The sequence below is a fragment of the Sus scrofa genome, chromosome 2 (assembly GCF_000003025.6).
Source record: "Sus scrofa isolate TJ Tabasco breed Duroc chromosome 2, Sscrofa11.1, whole genome shotgun sequence".
Classification (NCBI taxonomy): domain Eukaryota; kingdom Metazoa; phylum Chordata; class Mammalia; order Artiodactyla; family Suidae; genus Sus; species Sus scrofa.
This window is the reverse complement of record NC_010444.4, coordinates 135347034-135365146: the sequence shown is the minus strand read 5'-3', so window position 1 is coordinate 135365146 and position 18113 is coordinate 135347034. Positions and strand designations below refer to the sequence as shown.

The following is an 18113-nucleotide window of genomic DNA, read 5'->3' as shown; positions in this document are numbered from 1 at the left end:
TTTGCAGCACTAGGACGCAGGTTTGATCCCCAGCCCAGCACAGGAGGTTAAAAGGATCCAGTGTTGCCACAGCATAGGTTGCTCATATAAGCCGAGCTCGAATATGATCCCTGGCCCAAGAACTCCATATGTACCTGGGCAGCCAAAAAATAAAAAAAAATAAAGAGAGGAGTTCCCTGGTGACTCAGTGGGTTAAGGATTTGGCATGGTCACTGCAGTGGCCTGGGTCACTGCTGTGGCAACAGGTTCAATCCCTGGCCTGGGAACTTACCCATGACTCAGGTGTGGCCAGAAATAATAATAAAGAAAATAGGAGCTCCCTGGTGGGTCAGTCGGTTAAGGGTTTGGCATCACTGCTGTGGCACAGGCTCAATCCCTGGCCCGGAAACTTCCACATGTCACACGCACAGCCAAAAACATTAAGTAAAATAAAAATAAAATAATGTTTGCTGGGGGTGGAGGGGGCAGAGTAAAAAGGGAGGTGAGGAGGATTGATATATCTGACTCACTTAAAAATTCTAATGACCAAATGGAGGAAAATATTTGCAACTCACATCATAAAAGAGCAAAGAGTTTCTCAAATATACAAAGAACTACAAATCAAAATGACCACAAATTCAAAATAAAATAAGCAAAGGACAGGAACATTTCACAAAAAGGGAAATAAAAAAATGACTCAAAAATTTTTAAATGTTCAAGTTTACCTCAAGAGTGAAATATTATAATCACATACACTGGAGTTCCCATTGCGGCTCAGTGGTTAATGAATCTAGCATCCATGAGGACGCAGGTTCAATCCCTGGCCTTGCTCAGTGGATTAAAGATCCGGTGTTGCCATGAGCTGTGCTGTACATCACAGACGAGGCTCAGATCTGGTGCTGCGGCTGTGGTGTAGGCCGGTGTCTGCAGCTCCAATTCAACCCCTAGCCTGGGAACTTCCATATGCCACAGGTAGGGCCCTAAAAAGAAGAAAAAAAAAATTTTAAGTTAAAAAAAAGTCTACTGGAGTTCCCGTCGTGGCGCAGTGGTTAACGAATCCGACTAGGAACCATGAGGTTGTGGGTTCGGTCCTTGCCCTTGCTCAGTGGGTTAACGATCCGGCGTTGCCGTGAGCTGTGGTGTAGGTTGCAGACGCGGCTCGGATCCCGCGTTGCTGTGGCTCTGGCGTAGGCCGGTGGCTACAGCTCTGATTCGACCCCTAGCCTGGGAACCTCCATATGCCGCAGGAGCGGCCCAAGAAATAGCAACAACAACAACAACAACAAAAAGACAAAAAATAAAACATTAAAAAAAAAAGTCTACAGTGGAAATAGCCACAACTCTGTAAATCAACTACACTTCAATTAAAAAACAATCTGGAAACAATCTGAATGTCCAACAAATATGAACTACTTATATAGATTATGGTAAATACATAAACTGGGACACCACGGCCACGAAAGGAGGACAGCACCTCTTTACTGCTATGGAACAAATACAAGGTAAACTGCCCAAAATTTACTAAAAGAAAAATCAAAGTAAAAAAGGACCCATACATATTTTGCTTGGATACATAAAAATCTCTGGAAAGATCTGTAACAAAGTGGTAGAACTGCTAACCTATGGGGCGGGGGGAGAAAACCTACTTACTAAGTACAAGAGTGTGCTAAAACTTCCCATATACCCTTTTACATATTTGATCTGATTTGATCAGGAGAGTTATTATTACCTTCCCCCCAAAATAAAGCTTATGTTTTAACAAAAATCACCTTGTAAATAAAGTGAAATAGGAGTTCCCGTCGTGGCTCAGTGGTTAACGAATCCGACTGGGAACCATGAGGTTGCAGGTTCGGTCCCTGGCCTTGCTCAGTGGGTTAAGATCTGGCGTTGCCGTGAGCTGTGGTATAGGTCGCAGACTCGGCTCGGATACCGCGGTGCTGTGGATCTGGTGTAGGCCGGCAGCTACAGCTTTGATTCGACCCCTAGCCTGGGAACCTCCATATGCCGCAGGAGCGGCCCTAGAAAAGGCAAAAAAAAAAAAAAAAAAAGTGAAATACACCCAGGCCCTAGTTACAAAGCAATCAAAGCAATCAGATACACCACAGTACCAAGAGCTGGAGCAGTGACTGTGCAGAAAGAGCTCACAGAGAGGCCAGAGACAGAGAGCCTCAGATAGGCCTGAAGGCAAGGCAGCCCCTTTCCTAGCATCTGGGGATTTGAATGATGAAGAGTTCCCTGAATCAAGAGAAAAATCTCCCGTGATTATGGGAGTGGCTCACTGAGCCCAAACTGTCTGTACAACATCATTTATGCTGAAGACATGGTGGGCCTACGCGAACGACCCTCAACAAAAGCACAGACGTCAAGGTTCAGGCAGAGCTTCCCTGGTGCATGACATTTCCTCTATGTTATCAAAACTTGTGGCTGGAGGGATTAAGCACTTCTGGTCTGACTCTGTTGGAAGGGACTCTTGGAAGCTTATATCTGGGTTCCCCCAGATACTGTCCATGTACCTTTTCCCTTCACTGATTTTGCTTTGCATCCTTTCACTATAATAAATCTTAGCTGTGCGTATGGCTATATTCTGAGTCCTGTGAATTCTCCTAGCAAATCATAATTTAATCCATCACCTTTTTAACTTGATCCCAAAATCTGAAAAAGCCACTCAGGCACTCTTGCCATTTTACACGAATTTTACCTCTACACAGAGCAAAATTCAGAATCAAAGTTAGGACAATAGGATCCCGTTGTGGTGCAGTGGTTAACGAATCCAACTAGGAACCATGAGGTTGCGGGTTCAGTCCCTGCCCTTGCTCAGTGGGTTAACGATCCGGCGTTGCAGTGAGCTGTGGTGTAGGTTGCAGACACGGCTCGGATCCCACGTTGCTGTGGCTCTGGCGTAGGCTGGCAGCTACAGCTTTGATTCGACCCCTAGCCTGGGAACCTCCATATGCCGCGGGAGCGGCCCAAGAAATGGCAAAAAGACAAAAAAAAAAAAAAAAGTTACGACAATAGATGGGGGATACAGGGACAAACGTTAAAGCCCAAAAGAGATTTGAGTAAAGGCAGAAACCATCTACGAAATACACTGCTTATACTGAATCTGAGCTCTATGGGGGAAGTTGCATTTTTATTCTTTGCACCCCCAAAATGTGGATTATGACTCATAATCCAACTCTTTCTGACAACTCTTCCTGATAAACGTCAGTACTACCTTTACTAGATAGCCGCGAACCAAGGAACACATTAGATAAATGACTCTGAGGTAAAATAAGCTACCCAACAGTCCTTGCTTTGCTGACCTCTGCACTACCATATTAAGACAAAAGAGGCCAAAGAGCTAAAATATCAGACCCCAATTGCAGAATGAGGAGATTCTGTGGCAAAACAAACAAAGCCACCCAAATTTCAACCATCCCCAAGGACTCCACTATACTACAAGCGCAAAGCTACAGCCAGGCTTCCATCTAAACAGACACATGGAAAAGATGAAGTCTACTGCCGTCGTACCTTCAGTGCTAGATATAGAAACAGCCAAGAGGAGTTCTCGTGTGGCACAGCAGGTTAAGGATCCAGCACTGTCACTGCAGCAGCTCCCGTCGCTGCCTGTGGTACCGGTTTGATCCCTGGCCTGGGAATTTCCACATGCCAGAGGTGCAATCCCCCCCCACCACCCCCACCCAGCCAAAAAAAAGAAAAAAAAAACAGAAAAGGAAATGATAAAGATACAGAGATAGAGATGGAGAAAAAGCAGTGTTTTCTTTTCTTTTTGCTTTTTAGGGCTGCACTTGCAGCGTATGGAAATTCCCAGGCTAGGGGTTCAATTGGGGCTGCAGCTGCTGGCCTACGTCACAGCCATACAGGAGCCAAGCCGCATGTGTGACCTACACCACAGCTCATGGCAATGCCGAATCCTTAACCCACTGAGCACGACCAGGGATCAAACCCGAATCCTCATGGATACTAGTCGGGTTCCTTACCACTGAGCCTACCCTAGGAACCCTAGTTTGATATCTTCTTAAACTCACCATTAAAATCTAAGGCAGAAAGAAATTTTATTAGCAATTGACACCCTTCTTTTTCTGCTTCTTCATGCAAGACCCCAGTAATGTGTAAAGATTAGCCTCACCGAAACAACACAGTCCACAACAGGCTTCTTAAGAACACTTTCTGCCGTCTCCTTCAGTTTGGACAACAGCATAGCAGTCACTTGTTCTGTGGTAAAATTTCGCTCTTCCTCCATATATTTCACCTGCAATAAAACAACAAAAGGATCTAAACTTACTAAAAAATGAACAATCTCTAATATTATCAGTAGAACATTATCTCAAGAGGTGAGGACAACTATGTAAATGTGATGTTGTGACCACCACCAACACTTGAGACAAGTACCTGAGCAGAAGCAAACTGGTGTGTGTAGCTCACCAGGTTCCACACTGGCCCTTCCATCAAGACGTCTGGCAGTGGAAACTATTTTACCATCTGACATACTATGTGTTTCACTTTGTTTACTATCTTGACTTTATGATTATTGACCCAACTAGGATCCAATCTAACCCAAAGACATGCTTTTCGTCAATTTGTTCACTGCCATAGTCCCAATATCAAGGACAGACCTGACGCAATAAATCCTTGTTGAATTAAAGAATAAATGACAAAACTTCAAGATATCCTACAACCTGGATAAAAGCTTACAACCTCGATAAAGAGTCACAAACTTTCGTTGTTGTTAATTTTTTAGGGCCACACTCGTGGTATATTGAGGCTCTCAGGCTAGGGTCAAATGGGAGCTTCAGCACAGCAACATGGGATCCGAGCTGCGTCTGCGGCCTACACCACAGCTCACGGCAACGCCGGATCCTTAACCCACTGAGCGAGGCCAGGGATCAAACCCGCATCCTCGTGGATACTAGTCGGGTTCACTACCACTGAGCCACAACGGGAACTCCAAGAGTCACGAACTTTTAACATTGAATAGACTGCCTAAAGTAAGGCTGCATTCCACATGCCCATACTCTGCAACTACAATCTAGACCAGAAAGTGGCACTTTCTCCTCTTAGTTCCTGCTGCACCTCAGCTTGAACACCACATTCTCCTTACCTCCTTACTCCCCAGGCCAACCGTAACTTAAATTCTGCTTTAAATTGTAACAGTTTCTCACTTTACTGCATGATAAAGATGAGAAATCTACCTTCCTGGTGAAGCTACTCTTCTTCTCTCATTTGGTCAATTCCTCCAACCTCATACTTGGATCCACTTGTTTCCAGGTCTTCTCCCTACTCTTTCTCCTTTGCTCTTGTAATGCTTCTAACTAAATCTGCTAATACCCATCCTATTTCTTTCTAGGTATCCCCCATTTCCTCCGCTCCTTTTCCTTTTTTCTCCTCCTGCACTCCAGATTTATCCATTATTTGGTCCACTCAAACTGTTATGAAATTACTGACGAAGATACCCTAAGTAAACCCAGCAATCATTTTTCAGTTAGCAGAATTTACTTCCAATTTCAACTAAATTCTCAGCTACAACAGCACAAATGACTACCTTTTGCCCGTAACGCTCATCATCTCTTGGCTCTTGACCGTGTTCCCATGGTCCTTACGTCACCAAACGGGGTGTCTCAAACACCAAATTTTCTCTCTCTAAAACTTGGTTGCCTGGAAAGCTCACACACACTAGATTCCTCTTACCACCTGTGAGGGCAGGAGAGGCAGAAGTATCCACCCTATCCATCCTCCAGCCTCTAATCTCTTGTGTATGACCAGTTCATTACATGTTTCACAAAGAGACTCTCCTAGATATCCCAGAGATAGCAAGGACTAAAGTCCCCTTTCCCTGTTGTTGGAAAGAACAACACTTCTTTCCAATCCTAATGTCAAGAGTATGACCATGTATCTGGCTAGTGGCTTTAAAGTATTGATTTCTTTGCCTGGTCTTCCACGAGTCATTCACTAAAAATCCTTCCAGAAAGTCTGAAAGACTGTTGCATCAGCCAACAACACAAGGAGCAAAGGCAGTTACTTCACACCATCACTACCTAGCCATTCAACCCATGTTAACAGAGCCACCTATGGCTCCCAAACAAAATCCAGATGATTCAAAAAATGTCTAGTGGTCTTTACCAGCCAAAAGCTTTCCAAAGCACTTAAAAGCATTTTCATTACCACTGGAAATTAGAATGGTATGATATAGATTATAAAAGACTGTATTTCAAGCATAAGATACTACTTTGAAAACCTTACCTTTATTCCTGTTAATCCAGTGGGCAACTGCACAATATCATATGCAAGTTTAGATTTTTCTGCCTCCACAAACGGATCAGAGAATGCTCGGCCATGGAATCTTTTAAATCCCTGGACTGTATTCTTTGCATTAGATATTACCTAAGAGAAAGAATATCAAAGATTAGAAAAACTAATAGCATTTAAATGAAGGGGAAAAAATGCAACAATTTCAAGATGAAATTAGCAACATCTTCATTCCCCAAAGTTTCCTTCCGAGTTTCAGTTTTCTTCAGCATTAAACCTTTCTGAACAACACCTGTCTAGCACGTGAAGTAAGGGTGAGAGACTTGTACAGATCACACAGACCAGAGCCCAGTCTGAAGACAGGTCATTACCCCTATAAAAGCATTTTCCGTTCTTAAACTTTTAACAAACAATTATATGAAATAATTTTTATCTTTAAAAAATTACCCATAGTTTGTGATTCAAACTTTCCAGGAGTCAATCTGATAGTACGTATCAATTCAGGCATTCTAGTGAAAGAAACTTATCATAAAAGCTAAAAAAGATGACATTAAGCACCCAAAGATAAGTGCAAATAAACTGACAGAGTATTACTTATCACAGCAGAAAACTGCAAAGAACCTAGAGGGTCATGGTCAGGGGAATGGGTAAATTAATTATGGCATTATGTGTGGACAGTGGGTAAGAGTATTTTTTAAGTCTGGAGACAAGTATCTATATGGTATGATGGCACTTTCTTGGGGTGGAGGTGGGGGAGAGAAAAACATTTATATGCTTACAAAGAATACAAGAGAGTACACATTAAGGTAATAGTCATTTTTGGATAATGGTAGTATAGCAACTTCCAAATTCCTTATACTTTTTCTATATTTTCTAATTTCTCTAGAATAAGTATTATAACTTACGGGGAAAAAAATGCTGGTAAAGACATTCAAAAAATTTAAGAATGAACTTCTGCTTAAGACTTACAGGCTCCTCTTTTCAATGCAGGAGTAAGCGCCACAAGCCCCAAGGAAAAACTGCAGGGATCCTCTACATCAGCTATGTCAAAACGCACACACACAGGTTCTTTTGTAAAACAATATGAGGCCTCCCAAGTCAAGCCCTGCTTCAGTAAGCTGCCAAGTAGAAACCCAGTATCACAGTAACTATGTCAACCTAGAACTAGGCAGCCAGTTTAGTACAATAACCATTCTCAATAATGAAAGCAAGTTTAAAAACAGGAAGAATGCACTAGAATTTTAGAAGGAAAAGACATGCCAAAATCTCTCTGTACTTGCTATCCATTATCTCCTGAAACATTCTGAACTTTCTGAAAATGAAATTATAAAACCCCCAATTTAATTAAAAATCAACTGGCCAAGCACCATTTTTGGGGCTTAGGAATCTTAGGCCAAACCAGGTGCAGAAAAAGGGACAGCTATTCATTCTACTGTTGCTCCAGAATGAACCACTGAAACATGTAACATTCAAATCCTTAATTTTATAGTAACCTCAGGCGCTCAGGAAAATAGAATCCTTCAGGTTCTGCTACTCCAAGTTACTCAGAAACCAGCAAATATGTTAGGTTTCTGATTTAAAAGTAAACTAACAGCAGGAGTTTCCTAGTGGTTCATCAGGTTAAGGATCCAGTATGTCACTGCTGTGGCTTGGATTGCTGCTGTGGCGCAGGTTCGAACCCTTGCAGGTAACTTTCCCTTGCCACAGGTACAGCAAAAAGAGAAACTAATGGCAAGTCTGCTTCTCCAAGTATGCTTTCCTTCCTTGAAAATCTTTATCAATAAGATCAAATCTAGAGACAACACAGACCATAAATATGAATAAGATGAAAATACAAGATAGACTTTAAAGAATATCTAAAATACCGAGGAATAAGCAAGCTTTCTTAAACAGTATCTGGGTAACATCCTAGTAATCTGCATTAAACTAATTACACTGTTCATGCTATTTTAGAAAGCTATTTGCTTCTCACTTAAGTACATGAGACCAGGGATCAGGTTTGTCTCTTAGTTGTACACCTAGGGGCTCTCAGTACTGGGCACATAATAGGCACTGATATAGTTGCTGAATGGGAAGGATGGTCAAACCAGAAAAATGAATCACTTTGGGAAAAAAAAACAGAATTCTACCTGGCTTTTAGCTGCTGCTCCAATTGAACGATTCTTAGGTCCAAAAGAAATGCAAGCCCTAGAAGATAAAACAAACATTAAAGCATCACACCTTACTGCAACATCACATCCAAAATCAAGGCTGACAAGATTTCTGACTTTTAGCCAAAAAGCCCTAAATTTTAACAGCACACAACGCAAGTCTGTGATTCTGACCTTCTACTAAGTGAAACTGTCCATGGAATGAGATGCTTCTTAGAATAAAGAGAGTCCTACATTTAGATGTTGAAGCACGAGTTTGATATAATCATCTGTCTAAACTACTGCAGAGAAGTGGACTAACCAGTCTCCACTATCCTCTACTCCTTCAAGTCTGGTGTTAAAAATGCCAGTATAAAATAATACCCACCATATCAATGTATCGATTAAATGTTCTTTGTGTTTTAGAACAGCTCATAACTTAACCAAGAAAATAGTCTATAAACCCTGAAAACAATTCATGTCCTATTATAAATAAATAAAAAGTTATTTTTCTAGAACTAGCTTCCAAGGACTCCGTTTCTGACAAGAAAAGAAAATTCATTCCTACTTCAAACACAGTCTTCCAAATCAATTCATATACTGCCTACTGGTTTGATATATATACTGCTTATTTTAGAAAGCAAAATTGAAACCTGCTAATAAAGGTATAAATACTTTAGAGCACTGTGTTTAAGCTTAAAAAGTCAGTTATACCAGAGTTGATGCTTTTGCTATCATGGCCTCTTTGCTTCCCAGTTTTTCCCTCTAATTAATCCCTCTGGAAACTTGCCCCATGTTCCCTTTACTCTCATATATTTGTCACTTCCCTTTCCAGTACCTGCTTTCTCTCAAGCCAAAAGAGGATCAAATTCACCCATGCCATTCCAAAAAATCCTAAAAGACAAAGCTCTTCCCAAAGTCTATTTCCTCAAGTCAGTAAAGCCTTCTCTCTCTCCTACTGTAGTAATAATGACTGCATAAATTGCTTATGTGTACTATCTCATTTAATCCTCGAAAGCACCCTATCTTATCCCCACTTCAGAGAAGAGGAAAGAGTCCAAAAAGGTATTAATAAGTAAATTTATCCAGAGTCATACCATCTGAAAGCAACTGAAGTCAAGACCATACACAGGTCATTTCTCCATACTTAACACTCCAGCTAGCTCTGACCCTCCCTCCTCTCTATCCTCCCTGGATGCCTAACTCTTCCAATTTAGCGCAATGAGTAAAAATAGGGGCTCTGGAGCCATGCTGCTTTGGTCCAAATCTGACTACATTAGATGACCTATTAAGTAGACCTGGGGTTGTTTGGTTTGGTTTGGTTTTTGGCCACCCTGCAATATATGCAGTTGCCAGCAAGCATATGGAGTTTCCAGGCCAGAGATCAGATCCAAGCTGCAGCTGTGACCCGGCAACACCAGATCCTTAACCCACGATGCTGAGCTGGGGATTGAACCTACATCCCGGCACTCCAGAAACACTATCAGTCCCATTGCAGTACAGTGAGAAGTCCAGATACTGCTTTACTTAGATAAACTTAACAGCCCTATACAAACTGGCAGAAGGTTGGGCTTCTCTGTGCCTCAACGGCCCTTTCCTACCATGGTGTAAGAACCCCTGTAAGCCAATTTCCCAGAACAGTTGCAGTCAGCATTACCCTGTATTTATGGCACAGCCTGGGATCCCATTAGATTTCCTGTGAACCCTAAGCTCTACGGGACTAGAACATGGTGGATGAAGTCCCTCAGCCTTTCTGCAAAAACATCACACTTTAAAAAAAAAAAAAAAAAAAAAAAAAAACTCCCTGAGCACGACTTAAATGTCTCTCCTATCACGGCCCATACTGCCAAAGTAATCTTACCCACACCTTGCACCTTCTCCACTTCTAGCCTAGGCATGCAAACCTACATTGTCCTAAAAGCCATCAGGTCTGAATTTCTAAGATGTATCCCACCAATACTACAATCCCAACATACTGAAAGCCAATGTTATTTACCTTCCATTGTTACCTGAAGCCCTGTTTTCAAGGCTTTGTCTCCTCAAAACAATACTAGCTCTAAGAATAAAATGTTTTCAACTTTACTGTATGTCCTGCTGAAGGGCTGATTTCTTATTCCACCTCAGTAATTTTGAATCTGTCTTGCTCCTAATTTCCCTCCAAACAAAACTAATTAGCAGCAAATAAAGCCTAGATACCTGAATATAGAACCGAAGGCCTTTCACAATCCCACCCCCACCCCCACTTTGCAGCTGCACCTCTTGCACACAGTGCCCCAACACGAGTCAGACAGTCTTCCAGACTTCCTGCTTCACTCTACCACTTTTGCCACCTGAAATGCCCTGGTCCTTCTAAATCTCACTCGTTCTCCAGAAATACCACACACTTTCATAATACCTTCCCAATCTTCCTCAAGTAAAATCGGTTTCTTAAAGCTTTTTAGACTTGGCTTAAAACTTGTGGGACTCTGGGCGACACAAATTAAGAACACTTCAACTATGCACCATGAAATGTTCTACTACACAGAGCTGCCCCAGGCAATACTCTTTGAAGTCAGTTAACATTTTTACTTACTCTTGAACTGGACATCTGCCTTCTTAACAGTAAAAAGAAATGTCCCACACATCTTGAAAAGCTAACTAAGTTTGTCTCAGTTCAAACTGTTCGTCTTCTTGTTTACCTATACATGCACACTACAAACAGTTCCCAACTTCTTTCAAAGCAAGCAAATGTCACTTAATGGAACAATCTTTACCACATAATACACACTGAAAGGGTTTTAAAACTAAAAGCTTACACAAAGAAATAATATTTGGGTTTTTTTTTTCTTTCTTTTTAGGGCCACACTTGGGGCACAGGGAAGTTCCCAGGCTAGGGGTCAAATTGGGGCTGCAACTGCAGGCCTATGCCACAGCAAGACCAGATTCGAAACACATCTGTGACCTACACGGCAGCTTGCAGCAATGCCAGATCCTTAACCCACTGTGTGAAGCCAGGGATAAACCTGTATCTTCATGGATACTAGTCAGGTTCTTAACCCACTGAGCCACAGTAGGAATTCCCAAGAAACAATACTTAAATGTGAAGAAAACCCTTGGAGTTCCCTGGTGGCTCATGAGATTAAGGATCCAGCACTGTCACTGCAACAGTTCGTTTTGTTTTGTTTTGTTTTTGCCTTTTAGGGCCGCACCCGCAGCATATGGAAGTTCCCAGGCCAGGGGTCGAATCAGAGCTGTGCCGGCCTACACCACAGCCACAGCAATGCGGGATCCGAGCCTCGACTGCACCCTCCACCACAGCTCACAGTAATGCTGGATCCTTAACCTACTGAGCGAGGCCAGGGATTGAACCAGCAACCTCATGTTTCCTAGTTGGATTCGTTTCTGCTGCACCATGACAGGAACTGCTGCAGTGGTCTGGATTGCTGCTGTGGCGCAGGTTTGATCCCTGGCCCAGGAACTTCTTCATGCCACATATGCAGCAAAAAAAAATAAAAACATAAATGTTAAAAAAACCCAAAAAGATTAGGTCAAATATCAAACCCAAAATAGAGCCTATTCAGTGCTATTGCAAACTCACTGTAGAAAATTAGAAACAGGGAATTCCTACTGGGGCACAGCAGAAACAAATCTGGCTAGTATCCATGAGGATGCAGGTTCGATCCCTGGCCTTCCTCAATGGGTCAGGGATCCGACATTGCCATGAGTTGTGGTACAGGTCACAGAAGTGGCTCAGATTCCACATTGCTGTGGCTGTGGCGTAGGCCCGAAGCTACAGCTCCAATATGACCCCTAGCCTGGGATCTTCCATATGTCACGGGTGCAGCCTTAAAAAGGCCAAAAAAAAAAAAAAAAAAAAAAAAAAAATCCAGTGTTATTGTTGCAAGCTGCAGCATAGATCACAGATATAGCTCAGATCTGTAGCTGTGACAGAAGCCTCAACTGCTCAGGAACTTCCATATGTGGATGATGCAGCCGTTAAAAAAAGAAAAAAAAAAAAAAAGGAAAGGAAAGGAAAGGAAATGTGTACTACTTTCCACTCAGCAGGAAATTACAAAATTTGGAGACAGCCGGCATGCAATCCATATCTACGGCAGGGCAGCCCCTCGTTCACCCAGGCAGGTCAAGCTCCCTTGTCCCACAGCTTTCATTTTGAGCCTTCTCAAGCCAGGCAGTGTGCTAAGCATTCCACATTTGATTCTCCCAAATACTGAAAAAAGAACTATAACTGACCCAATTTTACAAATGAAGAACTGAATGAAGTCAAGTTAATGGGCCCAGAAACAGGACTAGTAAACATCAGAGTCCAAGATTCAGAATCAGGACTGCAGTTCCCATCGTGGCACAGGTGAAATGAATGCAACTAGGACGCATGAAGTGGCGGGTTTGATCCCCAGCGGTGGTCAGTGAGTTTGGGATCTGGCATGTCCATGAGCTGTGGTGTGTGTCACAGATGCGGCTTGGATCCTACACTGCTGTGGCTGTGGTGGTATAGGCCGGCAGCTTTAGCTCTGATTCCACTTATAGACTGGGAACCTCCGTATGCTGCAGGTGTGTCCCAAAAAAAGAAAAAAAAAAAAAAATCAGGACTAACTCCAAATCCCACACACACATACTTTTGTACTGCCTATCAAACCCATTAGATTAATTCCTACTTCTATACCTTCACTGTCTCAATCCTTTCTTCCAGGTATTTTAATCCTATTTCCTCAAGTCCCACTCCTGCCTTTCCTTATCACTCCAGCCCCGACTGAACTTGTACTTAAGGTCTGTACTTAATAACCCTGTCCACAGCTATACTCTTATCCTATTTACTGTTGCTTCATGGCATCCATATTTTCAACTAGAACGATTCCACCGCAGGACTCTATCTTACGCTTCCTCTATATCCACGCAAGGCCAAGTCAATGCTGCTACAACAGCAGTACTCAAAGACACTTGCTGCTTGACTAGCACTGCCTCTCCTCCATTCCAAATTACAGGCTGGCATCACATGAAGTTAATTCGAATCAAGTTCAAGACTCCTCTGTTCTATTCTTTAAGTTCTGGAAATACTCATTTTTTAAAACCAGAGAATGGCATTATCTTCCCTGGTTAAGAGATACTACTGACCAAACATGTATGAGCATTCTGATGGGATATTAGGAAGAGCTACAATCAGCACTGCTCCTTAAACGGTACAGTTTCATGTTTCTAGGTGTGTGTACAACTACTCTCAGGACATTAAGATGGCTGTTGCTTTAAATCAATTTCTTAAACAATGTAAGAAAATGAGTTTTTCAGAGAAGCTACAAGACTATTTAGACTATCAAATAAGAAATGTAGTCAAAACTGGCCTGCTAATGGTTATTATGTTAATCAGGGAAAACCATGGTCACTGCCCTAGCCATGAACTAGCAAGTACCCAAACAGCTGATATCAAACAAACCCAACAACTCACACGTTCAAGACAGCCAGTTCCTAAAGAATCACAAACTCCTCAGTCAGTAGCATTTACACATTAAAAGCTACACATCTGATGAACCCTAAAGGCAAACTTCCATTGATTTCATTGTCTCAATATACAGTCCATTAATAAAGAAAACAACAAATACAAAAAGGTAAGTAATAATAGCAATATTAGCAAATACTTAAGGAGTATTTACTACCTGACAAATATTATTCTAAACACTTTATGTACTTTTAATAACTCATAATTTTCACAAACCAGTCAAACAGAGAAATCACTTACGTTTCTGGTATAAAATAACGCCTTAAATTTTGTAAAGTATCTTGGCAATATTCTAAACATATATATATCCTTTGTCCACTTTCACATCTGGAAATCTAACCAAAATAAAAGTGTTAACATGTAAATATAAAAGACTACTTGTTGAAGACTATTTCCTTTTTGTTGTTGTTGTTTTTAGGGCCACACCCTCCGCATATGGAGGTTCCCAGGCTAGGGGCTGAATCAAGAGTTGTAGCCACCAGCCTACACCACAGCCACAGCAACATGGAATCCAAGCCATGTCTGCGACCTACACCACCGTTCATGGCAATGCTAGGTCCTTAACCCACTGAGCAAGGCCAGGGATCGAACCTGTGTCCTCATGGATGTTAGTCGGGTTCATTCACCACTGAGCCACAACAGGAACTCCTGAAGACTATTTCTAATTACAAAAATTTAAGCGTTAAACTGAGCATTTGAGGAGAGCATGTTAAAGCGATAACATGGTCTCTCATATATTCAAGGAGGTAGATACCCATTTATTGACCTTGAGAGATGTCTAAAATATAAGTGAAAGAAAATAGTTCATAAATACAGTACAGTGGAGTTCCCGTTGTGGTTCAGCGGTTAACAAACCCAGCTAGTATTCGTGAGGACTTGGGTTCAATCCCTGGCACTGCTCAGTGGGTCAAGGATCCAGCATTGCTGTGAGCTGTGCTGTAGGCCACAGACGCAGCTCTGATCCTGTGTTGCTGTGGCTGTGGCTGTGGTTTAGGCCAGCAGCTGTAGCTCTGATTCAACCCTTTGCCTGGGAACCTCCATATGCCTCAGGCATGGCCCTAAAAAGACAAACGACAAAAAAAAAAAAAAAAAAAAAAAAAAAATGGCCCTATTTGTTTATATGAATATGCCCCCTATGTCTATTTGTAGAAGTCTGGGAAAAGGCATGCAATTATATACAGCAAACAGCAAATAATTAGAGAAGAAACTTAATCTTACTACTTCAGCACTTTTTTATTTGGTCGAACCTACACCATATGGAAGTTCCCTGGCCAAAGATGGAACCCACACCACAGCAGTGACCCATGCCACTGCAGCGACAACACCAGATCCACTGTGCCACAAGAGAACTCCAAGCACTTTGATTTTTCGTTAAAGCAAACAAGTATTTGGTTAAGTCAGTAAAAAAAGAATTTTTTTTTTTTTTACTTTAGGAAACCCAATTTAGAACTCAATGACATGAAGTTTTGTAGAGTACTCCTACCAATTCTGTATAAAAGGCTGTATTTTAGTTGCTGCATGAGTTTCCACAAGTGATAAATTAGACATGAGAAATGTCAGTAGTCTGAAGCTTTAGCTAACAAATCAAATTTCCTTTTCTTTGAACCCAAAAGATCCAAGTCATCCTGCAGCTCTACTTAGATCTACACAATACATAGACATTCACTCCAGAGAGGAACACTTTTCTTACACAAATAAGGTCTCAGATGTTAATCTGCCAATTAACCAGAGCCTACACATACTTTCAGCTTTTGCTCTCTCAAGGGTAGTTATCAAGAGACAATTTCATCTCTTCAAATTACTAATATATTGTTTTATTAGGAACTAAGTCACACAAAATTACCCTAAGTAACTCACCTCTACCCTATAAATTTTACACAGTATGGCCCAACTAACCCCTGTAATGTCTGCAGTCCGTTAATATTTTAATTCCAAAGAAGCTTTAAGCTTGTACCCTTTCTACTGTAATTATCCAACTAAATGTAAAAATAGGCTTTCCACTTATCCCAAAGCCTATGGTCAAGAAATGTCAACACAGACACTCATAATTTAAAACTCCCAAGTTTATCTCTAAGCTGCCCACACTTCTTTCCCATGCTACCACACAGGTGGAGAGCAACATCAACTCCCACATGGACCAAATACTGCACTAACTTCCTAAGCGTCATCCTGATTCTTCTCTTGCCCTTCTCAAATCTATTCTCCTCAAAAAGAGTCAACTATATTTTTTAAATATAAGTTGAATCACCTCCCACAGCACCTAGATAAAAGTCCTTAACATGATTTACAAAGCCCTGCCATAACCTAGCCTGCCCTGCCTATCTCCTCTCCAGATTCATTCTTTCAAGTGGCTATAATCCGCTCAGTCTGTCCTAAGTACCAAGCTCTTCTAGCCTCAGGGCTTCCTCACCTGCTATTCCTTTTGATGGGCACAACTCTTTCCTCACACCAATGGGAAAATGCTCCTCCTCTAGACTCATTTTAAATGGCACTTCTTTTAGAGCACCTTCCATCACTACCACCATCCAGTTTAAATGAGGTCCCCCTGTCATCACTTTCTGTACTTTCCCATGGGGGCCTTTACCATAGTCAGTAATTATATTTTTGTTTAGCATCTGGTTTTCTACACTAGCCATGTCGACAATGTCAGGATCAGAGTACCTTCACTGCTTAGTACAACGGCATTTTGGAAGCACTCATTATCTGCTAAAATGAAACCTAAATATGGTGAGAAGCAAGGGTCTCTTCTGGGTAAGACTCAACTGGCTCATCAAGAATGGAATTCATATTCTGTTGCACCCACAATTTGAAGTGAGTTATTCCCATCATAGCCAGCTCTCCAGAACCTGCATCTCATTCCACTCACATTAAAAAGTTCATGTGTACCTGAGATGTAAATCCATTCTTCCATAACCATTACTTAAATAAAAACTTTTTCTTCTACTTAGCCAAACTCCAACAACAGAGAAAACTAAGCTAATCAAGACCACAGTTAAAAAATTATTTGAACATATGGCATCCCTCTAAGTTCCCAGGAAATACAGGAAAAACATATAAGGAAAATAAGCTATTTAAATAGATATTCTTATCACAATTACATGGTATGTCTAGTCACCCATCCAGTCTTTGCGACAAATTTAACTGTGATTTGGGAAGATTAAATTCTTTTCTGAAACAACTCTCAGTTCCAAATGAGAGTCATGGTAAAACTGCTGCAGTTACTATCTGCCCAATGGATGGGGAAAAAGGAGCATAAGAGTCTAAAACAAAGGACAAGTACATTTTGTTCCAATATCTGTAACTCTCTTCTTTTTGGAGCTCAAGTCTATTCAATCCTAGGCAGGAAAAGACCAAGAAGTTACAAGTCTAGCTCAGCATACTAGACCCTTGGGTCTAATTTCTTGGGGAAGACGATCTCTGATCTCTCTACAGATGAAGCTAGCTAGGATGCAGAAAGCAACACCAAATAGGAAATTAATGCCTAAATACTTAAAAACAAACTTTAATGCTTTAAAAAAAAACCTTTTGGTATGCAATACACTTCCCTGGAAATACATATTAGATCAACCGTTGAAAACTATTAAGATGGGTGAATAGGGGACTGGGTTGTTATTGCTAATGAGCACAAGATTTCTCATTGGGGTGATGAAAACGTTTTAAAATTGTGTGAATAGTTGCCTAAATTTGTGATTACACTTAAAAAAAGTGTATATTTTAAGAGGGTTAACTGTATTTGTGTGAATAACGTCTCATTAAAATGGAAAACTACAAATAAAATTGAGAAAGGAACATCAGACTATGGTTTTGAATCTGGGGTGGATTTTCCCGGAAGCGCTTGAGTTAGGTGTAAAAAAAGGGGGCAGAAGGAGTTCCCTAGTGGCTCAGTGGGTTAAGCAGCTGGCTTTGTCACTGCAGTGGCAAGGACTGGATCCCTGGCGTGGGAATTTTCACATGCCACAAGGACGGCGAAATAAAATAAGGAGCAGAAATTTGACAAGTTCAAGGGAAACGTGAGTCTTCTGGGTAGCAATGATCAGCCTAGTAAACAGAGCAAGAGACTTGGCCAGAAATCTGTGGCTGAAGAAAACCAACAAAAGGGGGGGGGGGGGAATAGGCCTTAGAAAAGAGGCCCTTTATGACACACATATATGATGTATCAAATATGAGAATCTAACAAATATGAAACTTCAAAAAAATTTTGTCCGAAAGGAAAACAATAGATTGAAACATATCTCTAGGAATTCAAAAAGTAGACTCTTAACTCTAACCAA

The 18113-nt window shown here is 41.4% G+C and overlaps 1 protein-coding gene across 1 annotated transcript in view; it reads right to left on the bottom strand.

Moving 5' to 3' along the window:
• HSPA4 (heat shock protein family A (Hsp70) member 4) overlaps positions 1-18113 on the bottom strand; it is a 45389-nt gene that overhangs the window by 25966 nt on the left and 1310 nt on the right. The window contains exons 2-4 of the mRNA XM_005661654.3: positions 8355-8412; positions 6220-6360; positions 4109-4231 (exon numbers count right to left, since the gene is read on the bottom strand). Coding sequence (XP_005661711.1) covers positions 4109-4231; positions 6220-6360; positions 8355-8412 — 322 coding nt within the window. The remainder of the gene's footprint in view (positions 1-4108; positions 4232-6219; positions 6361-8354; positions 8413-18113) is intronic.